The sequence below is a fragment of the Ruditapes philippinarum genome, unplaced genomic scaffold (genome assembly GCF_026571515.1).
Source record: "Ruditapes philippinarum isolate M1 unplaced genomic scaffold, ASM2657151v2 ctg12621_1_1_1_1, whole genome shotgun sequence".
Classification (NCBI taxonomy): domain Eukaryota; kingdom Metazoa; phylum Mollusca; class Bivalvia; order Venerida; family Veneridae; genus Ruditapes; species Ruditapes philippinarum.
The window spans coordinates 52,544-72,842 of record NW_026858758.1 but is presented as its reverse complement, the minus strand read 5'-3'; the positions used below and the strand labels follow the sequence as shown (position 1 = coordinate 72,842).

Genomic DNA, 20,299 nt, shown 5'->3' with positions numbered 1-20,299 from the left:
CACCACGTTTAGTAGTTTTTAAATTTTCAAAATCCGACAATAAATAAAAAAGTTATGCATTACTAAATCTTTACATGCTTTTTTCTCAAAAACAACAAATTGGCACTTAGAACAAAACGTTTTTCAAGCGACGACGTGTCAAATTAAGTCATGGCATTCATAGCAAAATTTGTACTTTTATATGTCGGCAGTTTAAGACTAAAGGCGGGTTACTATTCTAACATAAGTATATGCAACATTTAACGTGTACTTTTATATGTCGGCAGTTTAAGACTAAAGGCGGGTTACTATTCTAACATAAGTATATGCAACATTTAACGGGTTAACTCCATATGGCGCCTCCGAAACCTCTTCGATGCAACCATTAATGAGAAGGGTACGAATCTCAAGCGAAACAAATACAAAACATTATTCTGGTAGACCTGTTATTTTTTTTTCAGCTAAACAGACCATTTGTAACGTTTTAGAAGGAAACTTGTATCCTTCCAAATCAACACTTTTATCATTATAAATGTTTCCCCTGGCTCCTCCACTTGTCAGTGCTTTAGTTTATGCCTGAGATCTTCCGACCAGAGACACTACTTTAATTAAATCATTTGCTTCTCATACTTATGTGAGAATGATAAAAATTTTAAGGGTATTTATAGATTGATTTCAATTTCTCAATATCAACATTATCAGACACAGGGTCATTTTGTCTTTGCTAGAATACTCTGTAATTCATACCCATACTCTATATCATTCCCCTATCGTCTCTTTTTCAATCATTCATATCGTTATTCAACTTCATACTAATAACTTCATTTGACCTGTAACACGTTGACGGGCCTCATTCTTTTCATTTTTGAATTCGGTCACACCAACCTTTACGCATGCGCACAAGAAATGAGAACTTTTATTTTTTTTTTCATTGACTCCGTATTTCTTTTTTATTGTGTGCCAACAATATATTTACAGGTATATTTGATGTTATAAAACATTGTAAACATGAATTACTATGACATGTGTATGTATTTCGCTTGGAATTATCAATAACACAAGAAATGAGAACTTTTAGCGACAGCTGTTATTTTTTTCATTGACTCCATATTTCTATTTTATTGTGTGCCAACAAAATATTTACAAGTTCCTCTTTGAAAGCCCTATCCTCCCGAGAGAGAACTCACGTATATCCGTGACAAGACTCCAAAACATTATTTATCAAAAGTGATTCATAATTTATAAACTATCTGTGTAATGGCATACCCATCCACTGGCACGTCCACGCGACACATTGCCCGCACTTTAAGCATGAAACTGGTTTCCTGTTTGTTGACTGCTGATTCTGAGGACGGCTTTCTGCAGCATGCGACGCCTTTGTGACAGGGTACCTTGAAAAACTTATTTACTGAAACTTGTACCATGTAGAAATTCTTTTCGTCGTCGGAATATTCCGCAAACGGATAAGCCACATATTCTTGCACGACTCGCAGACCATGGTCTAAACTGTCTGCCAACTTTAAACATTTTTGGCAATATGACGAACAAAAAATGTCAGTACATTCTGACGTTTTTCTCTGGTGTTACTAGCAGCTAGACAAACTCGAAGCTTCCTCGGTAATGCAGGCAAAATAACCGTCTGCTTGTCTCATTTTTTTCGTGTTGCTCGTGGCCTTTCTTTTTTAAAAACATTGGAACACGATAAAATTTGACTTTTTTTATTTTCTTCTAAAATATTTGCAGTCTAGAATCAACTTGACACAACTATGGCGGCTGATTTGTGTCATGCGCAAAAAATAAACACTTTTCTTAGGGCGCCTCTGAACTATAAGGGAGATAAACAGCAAACTTATTTTGTCGTAGTTTTACTACATACATCCCTTTATATTTGACAAAAATCAATACATGTATTTATAAGTTTGAAGTTTTTAAATCTGTTACGGAAAGTATAGAGCCTGAATTACACTATATGACTGTTTTAGTTCTTTATAAACATGTTTTAATTTAATTTCAATAAGATAGTATAAAACATGTGGGCATGTTAGGTAATAACCGTAGACAGTGTCCTTAATACATGAATAGAGAAGTATTAAACTTAACGTATAAAATCTACAGTGTATAGTCGGTAATACAAACAGCAAATATTATAATTTACACCAGGAATACTAGTAATGGTAATCTGTCCAAAAAAAAACAACACCAAAGTTTCCGCATATGGTGTTCCGTTTGGACAATTGTGATTTTTTATTTAGTCGGTACCCACAATGCACGATGGTACGTTGGTAAAAATGCGATGGTACGATGGTGAAAACACGATAGTACGATGATGAAAACGCGATGGTACGATCGTGATTTTGTAAGTAAATATTTACAAATTTATAAGTGGTTGACCATTCATATATTACTTAAATAAAAGAAGGTAATTGTCGATATGCCTGTCACTTTAACGTTTGATGATGCTATGTTTAGGTCAATGTATTTAAGTGGAATTGGAAAAAATTATCTTATATAAATTTACTTTAAGATTAACTTTCTTATGTTTATTGATTCGTTTTCGATAAGTAAATGTTTATTAACTTTTCAAGTGAATGTCTGTAAACTAACGTATAAAAAGACAACGACTTTTGGGAGAAGTGATTAATATATATTAACATAAGCGTAATTATAATAGTAAATCAAATATATATTCTGAATCTCAATAATCAATGTCAACACAATTTATCAATTTATTATTTAACGCAGCTCCACAAACGATTACACAACAAAGTGAGTGTTCCAATATACCGATGCGGCAACATTCCAAATTAACTCATGAAATGACTTATTAAGGGCCGATGTTTTTATAAACAACAACAACAAAAAAAAAAAACAGATTAACATGTAATCCTGATAATTATATCCATAATTGCAATGAATGTTTGTTTATTTTATAGATCATCTTCATTTACTTTTAATGATAAATTTAGAAATAGTTTAATTGACAAAAGAGGTGCAGTTTATTTTTTCTGGCATGTCAGTTACTTTCAACAAGTGTTTTTAAGAAATGATTGATTGTCGGGGCTATTTTTGTTTCCTGTACATTGCTTAAAAATGACAAGAGAGAAATATTTTATTTTCGGTTTCATATCCGTGTCATTGTGGTCTCTGGTATTGCCTGGTGTATGGTATTTGTTTTGTAATAGATACTCTGTGCTTTACGACTGAGAAAGTTTCATAAGATGTTAACATACCAGGGTACTATACATAAACATAAATCGGTATCATAGAAGTATTGGGAATGATTCAATATTGATCTTCTAAACCAGCCAATCAAGCAGTGTATATTTATTGTTTTGATAGTATCAACGACCAATCATGATATATAAGGTACAATGACCTTAGTAACAAAGTAGCCACGTGATCAGTTGCGTGTGATATTTTAACCCCGCTTTTAAAAGTTTTAAAATAACAATACAACGTCAGTTATATAGACTTGTTCATATGTACAAGATGTGTTATAAATTGTGTATATCATGATAATGGTTTATAATGTACATTTTTGCATAGAAAACATAATTTTCAAGACTGTTTATATGTGATTCCTTTTGGATATTTCTAAAGTAGGACAACAGTAATTGTAAAAACAGGTACGTGCTTTTTTCTCACCTTTCTATTTTAAAGATAACAGAAAAATCTACTGTCGTACGTTTAGAGTCATATTTGTTTTCTTCATAATATTTATTTTGTCAATACTTATGATGTTTGGATGATGTTTAAGGATTTTGGGTTGTAGAGGGGAACAGGGGTATAGTGTGAGTCATTGCCACGCGAAGTTCATATGTGCCTTTAAAAACATAAAACTGACAAAGTAATTGAAATGATCTTATTGTTTTTTAGCTTCGGAAATAAGACTCGATCGGTTATTCTCTATCGGGATATCTTTAGTTTTCATTTATTTACACACCTCATTTATTGACAGGTCTTTATTTTTCGGTTAGAGCTGATTAAACAAACGAAGATCCGTTACGAGGTCTCTCTTTTAATCGTGTACAGGTCTAGTCCTGTCAGATAGACCGGATCATGTAAAACACGTGCAAAGATAGGTCTGCCTTCGTGCAGACTTAAAATCATTAATGTAATCAGAAATTAAAAATGAAATTGATTTTCTGAACATTTCATTAGAAAACATAAAATAAATTAATCTTAAAGGCCCATTATGTCTCATAAATGCTTTTATTTTTATGCCTCAAAATCTTTTTATGCCCCCTTCAAAGATTATTGCTTTGTAGTCTCAATATTTCGACTGCAAGACCGACCGATTTTATGATCTGATTTTTCAAAGGGCGACCATCGTCTATATAATAAAAAGCCATAAAGCGCACAATTTGCTGGGCTAATATATGTCTGTCGGTCGGTTCGTCGGTCCGTAGACCAAATGGTCTCCGATCAATAACTATAGCACGATCAATAACCAAAGCACGCTTAGGCCTAGAACTTCAAACTTCAAATTTGGCATGATGATTGTACGTGACCAGCAGTTTACCCCTATTAATATTGGGTCAAGGGGTCAAACGCAAAGTCACATTGACCTCGGTAGGTAAAAACGGTTTCCAATCAATAAATGAAGAAGGCTCAGACCTAGGAGCTTCAAACTTAGGATGATGATTGTACGTGATCAGTAGATGACCCTTATTGACATTGGGATTAAAGGGTCAAAAGCTAAGGTCAATGCCTAAAGAACGATTCAGCATAGGAACTTCAAACTTGGTATGATGATTGTTCATCTCTAGTAGATGAACTCTAATGATTTTGGTGTCCAGGGGTCAAAGTTCAAGGTCACATTGACCTTTTAGGTAAAGACGGTTTCCGATCAATAACTAAAGAACGCTTAGGCTTAGGAATTTCAAACTTGGTATGATGTTTGTTCATGACTAGTAGATGACACCTATTGATTTTGGGGTTAAGTGGTCAAAGGTCAAAGTCATATTGACCTGGTAGGTATAAACGGTTTCCGACCAATAACTCATCTTCCTTGGTTGATGTTTTTTATTAAACTAAAGATGCTTTTGGTATATACATTTCAAGGTCTTATGTAATAATTATAACGAATTGGCTGCCATAAAGGAGGCCAACATGATTCTTTAAATTTATTCATATATTATTTGATGATAACTTTTTTCATAAAATTGCTGCACACAACTTTTAAAGTCACAAATACATAGAGACTATTCATGACCAGTAAAAACCGCTATTGAATTTTTGGTCACTAGGTCAAGTCAGTCATAACAACATGACCACATAACTAATTGGCTGACAATAGGGGGCATACATGTTTCACAAACATATCTTGTTTAAGTTTGATGTATCTTTACAAAATTAAAAGTTAATCATTTGCAACATCCTCTGTTCTTCATCTGTTGCTATTTGACAATATGTACAATTATAGGTAATTAGTATTTTGTATGGCAGTCAAAATACTATTTTGTTTACAATTGCTTCTTTTATAACTAATCTTTTCACTTTTATCCTATTTACTTCAGGTAACAATGATTTGACATCCTCTAAAACTATTATTTAAGCATAATTTAAATTATGTTCGCCTTTGAAAAGAAGTAAAACAAATTGTTTCTGAGGCTTTAAAACAATTATTCAAACGTCCCTTTATTACATATTTCAATAAAGATTAAAGACAGTCTAGCAAAGTTAAGACGCTGTTTAGATTTATTCATTCACGTCATTAAAAAAAATTATCAATAATAAATTAAGTTTGAAAAATTTGACGAAAACAACTACAAATCTTTGCAAACTTATAATGACATTTTAAACCATAGAATCAATAAAAAGTAAACACTGTACATAAAAACTGTGCGTTAAATATAACAAAGTTGTTATCTTTCTTAACAAACAATAACGTCTAGACTCTCATAATTGTTTTTATATGTAAAGTTTGGAAATTTATACTATTTAAAAGAAAAATATTGTGAAGGTAGCAAAGAAAGTAATTTACGCACTGCAAACTATGGTGGCCATTTGCGGCCATTTCTAACCCGCTGGGGAATGTATTAACCTCGATTAATTATTACATTTGTCGGAAACAGCAAGTAATATTTTGACTCCAGTGGCCGGTAGCGTCCATGGTTTGACTCTAGTCATCCAGATAAAAAGTCGAGGAACAGAAAGAAATCAGCCACATTGTTTTGCAAGTGTTGTAGAAATTCTACAAAAGAGCTGAGGGGAAAAGTTATTGGCCGAAACTTCTTGTTCCCCAACAACGGTCTTCTAAAATATCGCGACGTGTAATGGGAATTTTCAGACGCTACTTTTTTACAAGAGACCATCCGGCAGTAAAAGTCGATTTACCTCTGACACATTTTCAACATAAAGGTCCCCAAACTATGATACCAACTAGTGTCTGTTTCAATGTTGATAGTCAACATTATCGAATTTAGTAAAGTTCTATGTATCTCTATTGAAAGCAGTCACTTTAACATTGTATGTTAATGAATGAAAGTGTCTGTCTGTTTAAAATATTATGATAAGTGCACACAAAGTATGTTGTCCTATAGGCCAAGTGAATATTTTATATTTTATATATAGTTCTATATTTTCAACAAGAACATACATTATTTTTAATTGTATTTAGTGTTGGGACCTTTCTGTTGTAAATATGTCTAGAGTTACATCGTATACATGTACATGTGCAGTGCGTTAACTGGAGTGCATGTATTAGTTACCCGCACTCAAGAGCATGCCCATTGACTTGGTCATTTTGTCTGGGGTTTACATATTACGACAAAGAAAGGGAAAGCTCGTTCATTGTAACTTTTTTTCTGGGGTTTCATATTGTGACATCATGGAACGTGTTTTTATTTTTGACTATGATACAAAAGAGAAAGAACATCAAAACACCCGGCAATCTGATCTAAACTCCGGGACTACGCCCCCTCCTACAAATCAGATAGCCTCGTGATTCGATGCTCTTTTTATTTCTTAGATCATTTTATTATTAAACGTTTTTATTAATTTTTCTTGAAGTTTAAACTTCATCGTCGTAAATGTCAAATATTGTTACTCGTATTTTCTTCAAAAGTGCCTTCTCACAAACGTGAAGAGGACATTTTGCTAGGAAGAACAAGAATTTATCCTCGGCCTCGCCTCTGGCAATGTCTTGTTTATCTAGCAAACTGTCTTCGTCTGTAGGAGAAAATAAAAGGCCAAGGATGACCCGTGAACATTAAAGCCACAGTGTGAACAAAATATATAAATATTTTATAAAATGATTAAATGATGAAATATTAACACTGCTACAATATTCTTTTTGTTATAATTTTATGTTTTATGTGCATTGTCTATAAATTGTTTTACTTTCTGAGGTTTGGCTTTATATCAAATTTAAATTGGTCTACTTTAATTTTGGAAGAACTTAGTTAAAATCAATCATGGCTGACAAAGCCGAATCATGTAACTTATATTCAATAACTCAAAACAATTAAACTAGATTAACCACCCCTTCTGATCTTTCCAATATGCATGAAACAATATATGACCAATAATGGCCTGTAAACAATACAATATACAAAGGTGAGCTGTAAACAATATACATTGTATACTTCTATTCTGCCAACGGTATGTACGAGATATTATAAAAATGGTATTATAATGGGAGACATATTGAAGTTGTAAACGATTTTAATTATCTAGGGGTTGTTTTTAATTATACAGGCTCTTTTGTTTTAAATACACAGTGCTTAGTAGGGAAAGGTTTAAAAGCTATGAGCATTTTATTGAATAAGATAAACAAATATCATTCAAATACTCCTGTTTCACTACAATTATTCGATGCCTTTGTTGGCTCAATACTTAATTATGCATGCCCGATTTGGGGTTTTACTAAATCTAAAGATATAGAAAGGGTACACCTTAAGTTTTGCAAATCAATATTAGGAGTAAAACAATGTGCTAGTAATAATGTATGGCGAATTAGGTAGATACCCCTTACATATCAACAGATACGTACAAATCATTAAATTTTGGCTTAAGCTTGTAAATACGGATAATATTATACTGAAAGAAATTTATAGATATACAGTAAGCAATAGTTTGACTGGTGTAAATAATTGGGCTCAAAATGTAAAATCCATATTAAATGAATTTGGCTTTTCTTATGTGTGGGACAACCCGTTAAATATCAAAAGCAGTTTCTTTTTATCTGAATTTAAGCAAAGAGTTATTGATTGTTTTAGGCAAAAATGGCATTCAGACATAGAAAACAATATCGTACTAAACACTTTGTATAGTTATATCAAAAAAGACTTTTGTTTTGAACCTTATTTAAGAAATATTTATTGCAAAGGTATACGTATGAATATTTGTAGAATTAGAATTTCTGCTCATAACTTAAGGATTGAAACCGGAAGATACGGACGTAATAGAATACAAAGAAATGAACGATTATGTCAGTTATGTAACTTACAAGAAATTAAAGATGAATATCATTTTATTTTAGTTTGTCCATGTTATCAAGATATTCGAAGAAGATTTATCAAGCGTTATTACTATATTAGACCTTCTATGTATAAATTAGTAGATTTACTACAATCAGATAATAAAGCTATACTTGTAAATTTAGGAAAATATATAGATGTAGCCAATAAAAAGAGACAAGAATTGTTACTACCAGTTGTTAATTCATAACACATTTTGTAATGTTAATTGGTTCAACTTATTGTCCTTATTATAATACTAAATTTTTGACGCTGTTATCTTTCACGTCTTTTTGTTTTTGGTGTTTTTCTTCTTACTGGAACTTTTTTTATCTCTATAAATGATAATGATGTTGTGATGTTCTTTGTTCCTTTATTTGCAGCTGTCGGTTCTCCGTTTGAAAACAAATTTTCTAGAATGTCATCAGTTAAAACTTTTTTTTCTTCTTATTTTTTTCATTTTTGCGTTTGTCATGTGACCACAGAATTATTATATTTGTTATAATTGTATGTAACGAGATACTGTAAATGCATAAGTTACCGAAATAAACTATTTCTTGTTCTTATTATATAGAATGAATAATTTATATCTTCAATAGTTTAATGTAAAGGTAGTCATAACATTCGCATTAGCACAGTTGGTTAAGTGAACCTTACTGTTACAATTGTTTTCCTCCTTTATTTTTGCAGCATATTTTAATAGAACTGGTTAAGTGCTTGCAAAAAAAATAGACACGTATAAAACACTGCTTATTTTTAATTTTCTTTTATGGATCTTGATTTGAATCCGGTTGACTTTTTATATTAAAAAATAAAATAACTTATTAACAAAGAATGTTTAAAAACAGACAAAACAACTAAAACTGTCATAGCTTCAATAATGTTTCAAATATAGATAAGAAAAAAAAATCATGGACCTTCGCGGTCTCGGTCGTACCACAAGTAGGACATGTACAAACCTCTTCAATTACGATATAACGCTAAGTATAATTATTTAATACGAGTATCAAATTAAAATCAAACCCGTGTTACCGCGTTTATCCATCGATCTTACCCAAAATATATCGATCTTTCTATTATTTGACAGGTTTATAAATTCACACAATATACCTTAAAGAAAATACTTTTGATATTATGTTTAGAAATTTACTTTTTAAGCATTGACGTTAGTGCATTAACTCTTTGTTATTTGTGCCAAATATAACTTCATCGTTTTTATTAAAGTGCGTTTCTACCTTGTTAATTGATCGCTCCCTATACAGAAGTAAATAAATTTATTTCTCAATTTATTTTCTCAAGTTTTTAAACTGTTTTGCGTAGATAACTTTTTTCTATTGTTTAGCTAAATAAGTTTACTAAGTTAGTTTATGCAGAACTTATTTTAGTCAGATTGAGTAGGAAGCTATTAACCTTTAACTCGAATCCGCTCTTGAACCATAAGCGTGTAAAGTTTCTTACTGAAGGAAACAATGGCTTGACCCTGACGGGGTTTGAACCCGCAAGGATCACTAGTCCGACGGGCCGACTGCCATGCCGTTTTTATTTAACGGGCAGCTGTGATTATACCATGTGGTGTATTATACAATACGATTTCCCTTTTCCACTATTTTATCATAGGAAACAAACTAATTTATCATTTATTCACTTATTCTGCTCTGTTTGTATTCTCAATATATACGATAAGTATCTTATTACTGAAAATTATGTTCAGCGTTTTATTTTAAGAATAAATGGTATTAAAATACATTTTAACTGAAAATTATGAATTTATTCTCGTGAAATATTTCACTTTAAACAGCGGCGTTGATATTCAATGCTTTCAATTGTTTGCATATTTAGATCTTACTGACCTATTCGTCAAGGCGCTTTGGGTATGAATACACTTTATTATTGATCTATTCGTCACGGTGCTTTGGGTACGAATACACTTTATTATTGATTTTAAGGACAAATTTAAACGACTTCACATTGCAATGGATATTATTTTGTTCAACCAATAATACGATAATATGTGCAGCTAAAACTATCTCGTACATTTAGCAAATTGTGTTTTAATTATTTGAATAGGAAAAGAGATTAACAACTTGCCCCTTACTTTTTCGGTAAATGAAAATTATATTAATGTAAAAAAAATATTAAGTATATACATAGCACGAGTTGTTATTTCCGAGTTTTAATGTGAAACGCGTTCTAAATAACATTTCTAGGACGTCTTTGATATAAATTCTTAATGTTGCCATAGTTTTAAAGTTTTGTCGTGCAAACACCTGATGTCCACTTCCAAGTGAGAGAAATAAAACTATTTAATAATGTCATACAAATGAATATGTTGAGATGTCACATATTTCAGTTCATATATGTCATCACATCACCAATTTATAATAAAATCATCCTATCTAAAAAAGTCATATCTACGAAGTCAAATATCTCTTTTGCAAAACTTATCTTAAATGAAAGAAAGTACTGCAATTTTTAGACAACGAGTCATTACGTCTAGAATAGTCAATACATCGCAAAAATCCTTCAAGCTATTCGAAGTTAAGCTACAAATTAATGACATATAATTTGTAACATTTTTAGATAATTCAGCAGGAGGGGTGATTTGAAAATGTTGTCACTGCGTTTATAACGTATTTGGCAGGGGCATATGTTCAACCAAATCAAATCTTCTTATGGTGAAATGCCTGCACCTTACAACCAATTTCTGGAATATCCCTGTTACTGGTATAATCGGGGTTTCGTTTTATCGAGACATGCTTAAAACCGTAAAATTGGCACTTTGGAATCCAGAAACGTGTCTTATTTGTAGCGCTGATATATACCAAGTCAAGATTTAGACAAAAAAATGTAAAAATAATGGGTGATAGTATTATCAGTGAATCAAACCAAATGTGCTAAAATTCCAACTTTAATCTTTCTTGGTAATGCAGGCGAAAGAACCGTCTGCTTGTCTCATTTTTTGGTGTTGCTCGTGGCATTTCTTTTTGAAAGTATTGGTTGCGTTCATTGAACGCCGCCTTTCCTTGTTGATCTTGTTTATCATATTTTTTGGAACAAGCTGAAATTTTATTCTGTGAAATGCCAAAATTTTTTGAAATTTAGAATCTATAAAGACTCTAAACTTTGGTGACACTTTTGTTAGTGACCCGTCTTGCTTTCTCGTCTACGGTAAGTGTCTTCCCTGTTGCCTCTAGTTTTATTTCTTTAATTTTGCCCCACCCTCTCCCCAAATCTCCTATCCCCTTCCCCTGTGTCCTTTTACTTAGTGGGCCTATTGGTCAATAATTTATTTGTTTTCTTTGATTTCCTTGTCGGTAACTATTATTTCTTCTCATGTATCATTTTAGTGATTAGATTGTCCATGCTCTGTCTAGCGCCATGTCCTGTTTTTGTTTGGGGTCCTCCTGGGCTCCTTGCCACTGGTTCTTGTTGCTGGGTCGTGTGGGTGTTGCGTTCATTGAACGCCGCTTTTCTTTTTTGATAATGCTTATTTATGAATAACTTTTTTATGTACGTTAAGTACATTTTTCAAGTGAAGGTTTGTAAACTTACATATACAGACAACGAAACGACTTGTCACAGGGTGAGAAAAATGTGCCGCCTGACCGGGACTCGAACCCGGGACCTTCGGAATACCGTGGCGTTCCGCGGCTCTACCGGCTGAGCTATCCGGCCGCTTACACATATTCTCCCCTTAATAATGAGCAGTTCTGAACCGTGACATACTCCCCTGCTTTATTGAAATTCGTCCTCGAATTTCACAGAGTTACAGAGCAATGTAAATTAAACTCTGAGCATATTCATTCACGGCCCCACGTTGGGCGCCAAATGTCACAGGGTGAGAAAAATGTGCCGCCTGACCGGGACTCGAACCCGGGACCTTCGAAATACCGTTCCGCGGCTCTACCGGCTGAGCTATCCGGCCGCTTACACATCTTCTCCCCTTAATAGTGAACAGTTCTGAACCGTGACAGACTTTTAAGAGACGTGATTTATATACTAGAATATAAGCGTAATCATAACAGTAAATCAAATATATATTCTGAATCTCAATAATATTTTTTAAGTCAATGTCAACACAATTTATCAATATCAGTAGTTTGTAAGGTGCAAATTTAGAGTTTATTTAACCATATTATTGCTTGCAGCTAATACAAACGATTACACAACCCAGTGAGATTTTCAATATGCCGGCGCGGCAACAATATGTTATCTAATTAAGTGCCGATGTTTTTATAAACAAAAATGGTTTATAGTTATAAAAGTTATTGCAATGAATATATTTTTATTTTATAAATCATCTTGATTTAATTTTACTGATAAATTGAGAAATGGGTAGACAGAAGAGGTACCGTTTCTTCTGGCATGTCAATAAGTTTATTCAAGTGATTTTAAGATTTGGTTGATTATCGGAGCTAAATTTGTTTCTTTGTTCAATTATTTAAAAGGTCAAGGGATAAATATTTCATTTGCGTCGTTGTGGTATCTGGAATAATAACAAGTATTTGTTTTGTAAAAGATTCTCTGTGCTTTACGACCGAGCGAGTTTCAATAGACATACCAAGGTTGTTTATCTTACAAAACTAAAACTACCGTTAATACATTTACATACATATGTATTGTTACCAATTATAATTAAGGCAATCTTGAAGTATTGTGAATGATACATTATAGATATTGATCTTCTGCGCCAGACAATTAAGCAGTGTATATTTATTGTTGACCAATCATGTCATATAAGATATAATTAACCTAGCAACAGTGGCCACATGATCAGTTGCGTGTAATACTTTAACAACGTTTTTTTTTAAGTTTAAATTTACAATACAAAGTAAGTTAAATTGTTCATATGTACAAAATGTGCTATACATGTAAAATGTGTACATCATGAAAAAAGGTATATAACGCATTTTCACATTTTTCTATCTTTAACCTATAGACACGTCTTAGAAGATAATAAAAACCTACCAAAACATAAAACTGACAAAAGTATTCGATATATTCCTTTATAGCGTCCTTATTGACCATTTTAGCGTACGCTTTTCTTGACTAGTGAATCGAGTTTAACTTAAACTTTAAATATGATTAGAGTTTTATCAAAGAGCAGGCGTGGTGGTTGTTATATACTTCATTCAAAACGAGCGAATTGGTTGCAAAGCTTGACAAAATGGCTAAAGAGGTCATGAAAATTTATAATACCCGCATCTAGTTTGTATGTTTTTAAATTATTTCTTGGAGCTAACTAATGAAAAGGGTTATGACATCTAATAACAAGAATTACAACTTTTTTTTTTAAACTTGACAGCTAGACAACAAAAGCTCAAATAACTGGTTGACTAGTTGTCCAGAATTTGGCACCTCAAAAAATATGATAGACCACTAAAAACTGCTGGTTTACTCAAAATAATAAGTTATTTTACATATTAAATACATCTAACATGGAACTCAAACATAAATCCGAGTGTGTCGTAAAAATGCCTTAATGAAAAGCATATTTAATTTTTAATTTCTTTTTTTCATTATTATGGTAGTTCATAAGTCAAAACAATTTATGGTGATTGCCTTCTTGAGCTTCTTTTTTACATACAATGATGGAGGGCATGTGCTTCGATGGACATACGATATTGCTGTATTTTTAAATAATTTCAAGATTTTTTGCCAGTTGTTTGTATTTGTTGTAAAAAAGGTTCTGTTATACATCAAATGCGCGTCTTCAGATATAAAGCACTTTTACTACTAACCTAGCAGCTGGGCCTCTTTATGGTCTCAGGGCAAGACCTCACTATCAGATTCTTAACTACATACGAGGGTGCACCAATAAATTCATGAACTTTCAAAAGATTTAATTCAAGTACCGAAAATGATTACTCCTTCTCAAAGTAACGTCTCATGCACGATTTGCACTTGTTCCAGCTCTCGACCTATAACGCGAATACGTGTTGTAGCCCTTCACGTGAAATCTTCCGCAGCTGTTTGTCCACGGCACACCTCAGTTCCTCTCTTGACTCAAATTTCGTACCCAAAGACTGTTTTTGTGCACCCACTAAATGGGGGGGGGATTTAGTTTTACTCTTGTCCGTCCGTCCGTCCATCCGTCCCTTTATTTGTCGCACGAAGTTCAAAGAGTAATTGACATAGAGTCATGAAACCTTACAGGAATGTTGATCAGCATGTGTAGTTGTGCAACTGGGTATTTTTAGGTAGATATATTTAGTATTTTTAAAGTTATCGCCCTTGAATTAGTAAAAATGTCCAATTTTTAACTTGTTTCACACGTTACTAAAAAGTATTTGACCTATAGTCATAAAACCTTACAGGAATGTTGGTCAGCATGTGTACTTATGCACCTGGGTATTTTCGTGTGGATATATTTAGTATTTTTAGAGTTGTTGCCCTTGAATTAGTAACTTTTTACAATATTCAATTTATGTTACAAGTAACTCAAAAATATTTGACCTGTAGGCCTGAAAATTTACAAGAATGTTGGTCAGCATGTGTACTTATGCACCTTGGGGTTTTCTTGTGGATTTATTCAGTATTTGTAGTATTTGCCTTTACTTCATAAGAGATTTTTAGTTTTTAGCCTGGGCACATGTAGCCAAACAAAATTAACCGAGAGACATAAGATTGACAAATCGGTGGAGTGTGGGGCCACTCGTGTCCTATGGACACATTTCTAGTTTAAAATTGGAAACAGCCAGAAGTCACACACTGCTATGTTCGGCGTTGAGTTGTTCTAGTGTTTCCATGACAGTGTGTCTTGAATGACTCGGAGCGTTGTCGTGATGTAATATGAATCCAAATCTAAGTAGATGTGAGCGCTTTCTCCTTATTGTCCTTATTGCCGCCATGAGACCCTTTCAAAGTAATGTTGCATAATAGTTCCCAGTGACTGTCGTTTTCGGAGAAACAAAGTGGTTTAGCACTACAGTGTATGTATCACAGAATATAATGGTCATAACCTTCCCGGCTGACTTGGAAATTATCGCTTTTGTAGGGGAAGGCGAGGAAGGATGCTTCCGGACGGAACTCTGACGTTTGCTTTCTGATTCAAAAAAGTACATCCACACTTACTCGTCTATCTCGGAGTATGTACTCCTGAATGGCAGTCACTGTTTCTTCATCTGTAACAGTCAGTCACTGCTCTACCTGCACGAATGTCGTCTTCAGGTGCCTCTCTACCGTTTTAAACCGCTTTATGACACCTTGTGACAGAGCAGCCTCTCCGTAAACTGTTTGCAAATTTTCATGAATATCGGAAAAGGACTGTCCGAGTTTTGTGTAATATTTTATAACGATGCGCTGTTCGTTTACGCTGTGTTACTCCATGTTCGAACGGACGCCCGTAACGTGAAGTCATTTACGGTTTATGGCGTCATAAGTGATGAAGTCAAAGTATTATACAAAGTACGATATAATTTTCGCAGCATTTAAAGTTTCATTTTAAACGGAGCAGTAATTTTGACGCTACTGAATTGATTAACAAATTTATTGATGCACTGTCGTATATTTATTTTGTCTAATACATACAATTTAAAAGAGAAATGGACCTAAAAAGAAAATAAGGCATCACAAATACATTACAGACAATATCACTGTACTTATAATTGAAATTAAACAAATCAATTTGAATCAGAATCTACTTATTTAAATATGACTTATTGCTCTCATAATTTTTTACAAACATAAGAAAAACTACTTGTAACTGTATAGCATCTTTCACTTAGTAAAAATACATTTCACTATAAACTACTATTTACATACATATACATTGTATAACTAACATAATGAATATAAAACTTCATTATATACACTGTCTTCATTACCAATCATTTCAAAAAATCTAAAACAAATCAAGAATCAGTTCAAGACTTTAAAAACTCATGATACATGTTCCATAGATGACCAGCTGTAAATAAAAAAGAATAAATACCTTAGTACAGTTCTCTTTTTTGTCGCGTGCTTAACTTAATCAATGTGAGAATCAAAATATAACAAAATCGTCAATATTAACCTTTACACCCACATGTTTCTTTCGAGAACTGTAACTCATTTACAGTGACAGTGACTATAATGAAAGTTCTTCAAAAGGGAATATCATATCTCGGTATTATTATTAACAGCAGTGTGCTCGACAGTGTGTTCTCAGTGCTTGATAATAAAATCTCGGTGAGTGATAGTTCAAGAGCTTGTTAAATGTAGAATTTCAAAAAGGGTCATAGTTCTCTAAAATTCCACATTAAAGAAATGTGCATTGGATAGTGCCCTCCCATTTAGCTCTTTAATAAGTGTGAAGTTTCAATTAATTCTCTATACTCCAACTTGCACGCACACACATAACAAAAAAAGTAACGCCGACAAGTACAATTGTTCCCTATTCCTAAAATAATCGAGCTAAATTTCTCGTCAATCTTAACAGGCGATATTTTAATGGACCAAATATGACACCAAAGAAACGGATGGAACTTGATTGCGCAACTCACGAGTCGGTTTAGGTTATTGAAAAAAGAACAAAATAAATTGTAGGGCCATTCCCAGGTGATATATGAAATGATTGTTTTTTCGACGAAACTAACAGTTATTCGTTAGAAGATGCTGTTCAAAATTCTATATTTTATTATATAACGTCTGACAATTCAGACAAAACATCAACAACGTTGCTACCCCCACCACCACAAAACTCAATGACCATTGCATTAAAGGCACATTATGCCTAAGAAACACAGAATTCATTTTGTTCCTTCTTAAGAATTGGCAGACTTAAGTATTATAACGTTTAAACAATTGTTTGAGAGCATGCGAGATGGTTATCAACTGAAAGAAAAAGTACAGAATGTGAAATTATTTGTCATGGAAGTAGCAACATATAAACAAAGTTACATCATATTCTGACCTCATACAAAATAATAAATCAGTATAACTGTTCTATCTGCCAAAAGGCAACATAGGCAATAGATGGTTCAGAGAATTGGCCAATCAGTAACATTTTATAAATTAATACATGATATCAAAAATAATAATCTTTTGAGAAGTAAAAATGAATGCACTTTTGGGACACTTCAGTTCTGTTCGTATATTTTACGAGAATTACTATCATAGAGTATATATCTAATGTTTTGAAAATTCAAACTAGCTTTATGTATTTCTCGTCACATCCACATTACCATAGTGGGTTAAGTGATTATCTAATATATAAGAGGTCTGAGGTTCGATCTCTACTTTTGACATTGTGTTTAGACATGTTCTTTCTTTCTTTTCTGAAGTATAACAATTTTCTCTGCAATACATTTGAACTGTATGACTGTAAATTGTATATATACGATTGTATGTTGCGTTAAATGTCTCGTCAACTATATGTGCTATATACTGTAGATTGAAGCGTAAACCCAACGAATCACATATTTATTTATCAATTCATCGTCACTTGCCTGATGGTTTGCTATGCATTGCTTTGATATGCTGTGCTATACTGTGCTATATGCTGTGAAAAAGACTTATATAACAATTGACAGTCCCCTGGTTACCTACCAAAGATGAAAAATAAATACTTCTAGTAACAAAATGATTGGAAATATGAGGTTTTATTTCTCTAAGCATACTAGGCAAGCATACAAGTAAATAAATATAGATATTTGATTTTCAAATTGAATACACTGGCATGATTAAAATGTCAATCATATCAAATTACAAAGATATTATCACATTTATAAAAATGTTTTCATTCAGACTGACCTTGTTCGAAAATGCTATAATGGCAAGTGAGGAACTGGATAAAGATCTGTTTAAGAATTGGGTACGAGGCTCAAAAGGACTGGAATACTTACAGGAAGGTCTTCAAGAATTTGTTGGAAAAAAAGTACTGCAATGTCGTGATAATACCCTTCAAAAGATAATATCAACATTATCATCTGGATCACCACAACAGTGCAACCAGTGTACAGAAAATAATCTTTCTCCAGAACATTTTAACTCTACGAAGGCATGCAACAAAAACACATGTAGCCAAAAGACCTCAAACAACTGTTTTGGAAGCAGACCAGTCGGACGTAGGAAATGTCCTGATGGCATTTGTAGTAAATTCTACGACGCAATTATAGATGAGCATGTATTTAAAGACCCCTTATGGAAGAACACAGACCCAAGAACGTGGTGTTCGGATCCTCATGGGTGGAGTTATGCAAAATGTTTCCAAACAACTATAGGTCCAGGGACATCAGCTAAAGATACAGATGCTGCTAGTTTGCTGAGCATTATTATAAGCAACAAGTCAATACAAAACTTTGTGGCCAGTTCTAGTTCGTTTTATACGGTAAGTACAGGAAACGGTCAATGATTCATAAATTATTTTAATATTCATTAAAATTCTTAATAATTATAAACAGCAAGTCGACTCAAAACTTTGTCTCATATTACTAGTTTGTTTCATATGGTAAGTACATATAACGGTTAATGATTTATAAATGATTTTTAAATTCATAAATATACTAAATTAATTACTGAATAGATCTAGACTTACTTTTAAAAAATATAATTTTGCCATTTTATTTTAAAGATAACCTTGATCGAAATGTAAATGTTTAAATATGAACTCGAACTGCAGACTTTCCTAAGTAAGGATTGAACGTATAAAAAGCATTAAAACCAAGTATTCCCTTACATTGAGCAGAAAAAAATAATGTTCTTTATGATTATACATAAGAATTAAAAGTAAAAAGTAGTGGGAATTATGTGTTATGATTCCTTCTTCTTCACAAATGTATGTATTATAAAAATTATTTCAGGCGCGAGACATCCGAAATGAAATCTTACATAGCTCAAAGCTTGAAATCGACGAAACAACTGTGTGTTCCTTTTTGGATGCGTTCATTGTTGTTCTTCAAGATCCAAAGTGTCTGATTAATGACGAGGCGTCAAAGAATGCAGTTCATAAACTAACACAGGTAATCACTTATATATTACAATATGAATCTGACTTATTAATGTAATATATGAGTATCTGCTTTGATTTCAAGTGTTCTTTGACCTTTTTAAAAGTTGACATCCCGCTGTCTTAAAGCTTATTTTGTATATTAATTTTAATTTTAAATGAGGACTGAATATAGCTTTTTATTTAGAATACGACTAGTAAATGATTGCTCTTTTGCTCCGTGTGGTCATGGTAAAGGGCACTGTTACTAAAAACAGAAAACAAAATGTTTCTGAATAATAACTATTAATGAGATATTGTAATAAAAAACTAATTGTATAGCTAGCACTTTGTGTATTTATAAGATACTATGGACTATCGAAGTTGAATTATATGAAGAAGCATATATTTTTGTACCATTCATCCTTCCGTCCGCCCCGCTGTCCTCCATAACGTTGTCATTTATGGATGGTGTTAAAATAGTGTTGTATAAATGTGTAGCATATCGGAACAATGTGTCATGTATAACATATGGATCCGAAACTTAAAGGTCAATGTCACACCCAAATTAAAGGAAATATTACATAGAATGCAATAAATAAGTTCCTTTTGCCATTCAGTGAATCAACGTGATGCAATACAGAATAGGTATTTAAGCATTAAAGAAATTAGAGAATATATGAACACCCGAAAAGATTATTGACTGGTGATGTTTACTCAATTTACGGTTGTAAATTTAATAAAAATCTTTTTTCTTGTTATTTTTTTTTCACTGAACGGTTGTCTGAAATATCTCTATTGCATTTCTTATCACCAAACTGATAAATATAAATATACATGTTTCACGCGATAATGCAAAACTCCTTAGAAATCATTTAAATAGATGTCGAGTAATATTACCCATGAATGGGTGCAAAACAGTTTTACACCATTAAGCTTTTATTTTCCCTCT

General features: G+C 32.7%; 1 protein-coding gene across 1 annotated transcript in view; it reads left to right on the top strand.

Moving 5' to 3' along the window:
• The first annotated feature begins 3,283 nt into the window (after nucleotides 1-3,283).
• Nucleotides 3,284-20,299, top strand: part of LOC132754145 (uncharacterized) — a 69,551-nt gene continuing 52,535 nt past the window's right edge. Inside the window, exons 1-3 of the mRNA XM_060744739.1 lie at nucleotides 3,284-3,605; nucleotides 18,168-18,750; nucleotides 19,223-19,381. Coding sequence (XP_060600722.1) covers nucleotides 18,193-18,750; nucleotides 19,223-19,381 — 717 coding nt within the window. The 5' untranslated portion in view covers nucleotides 3,284-3,605; nucleotides 18,168-18,192. The remainder of the gene's footprint in view (nucleotides 3,606-18,167; nucleotides 18,751-19,222; nucleotides 19,382-20,299) is intronic.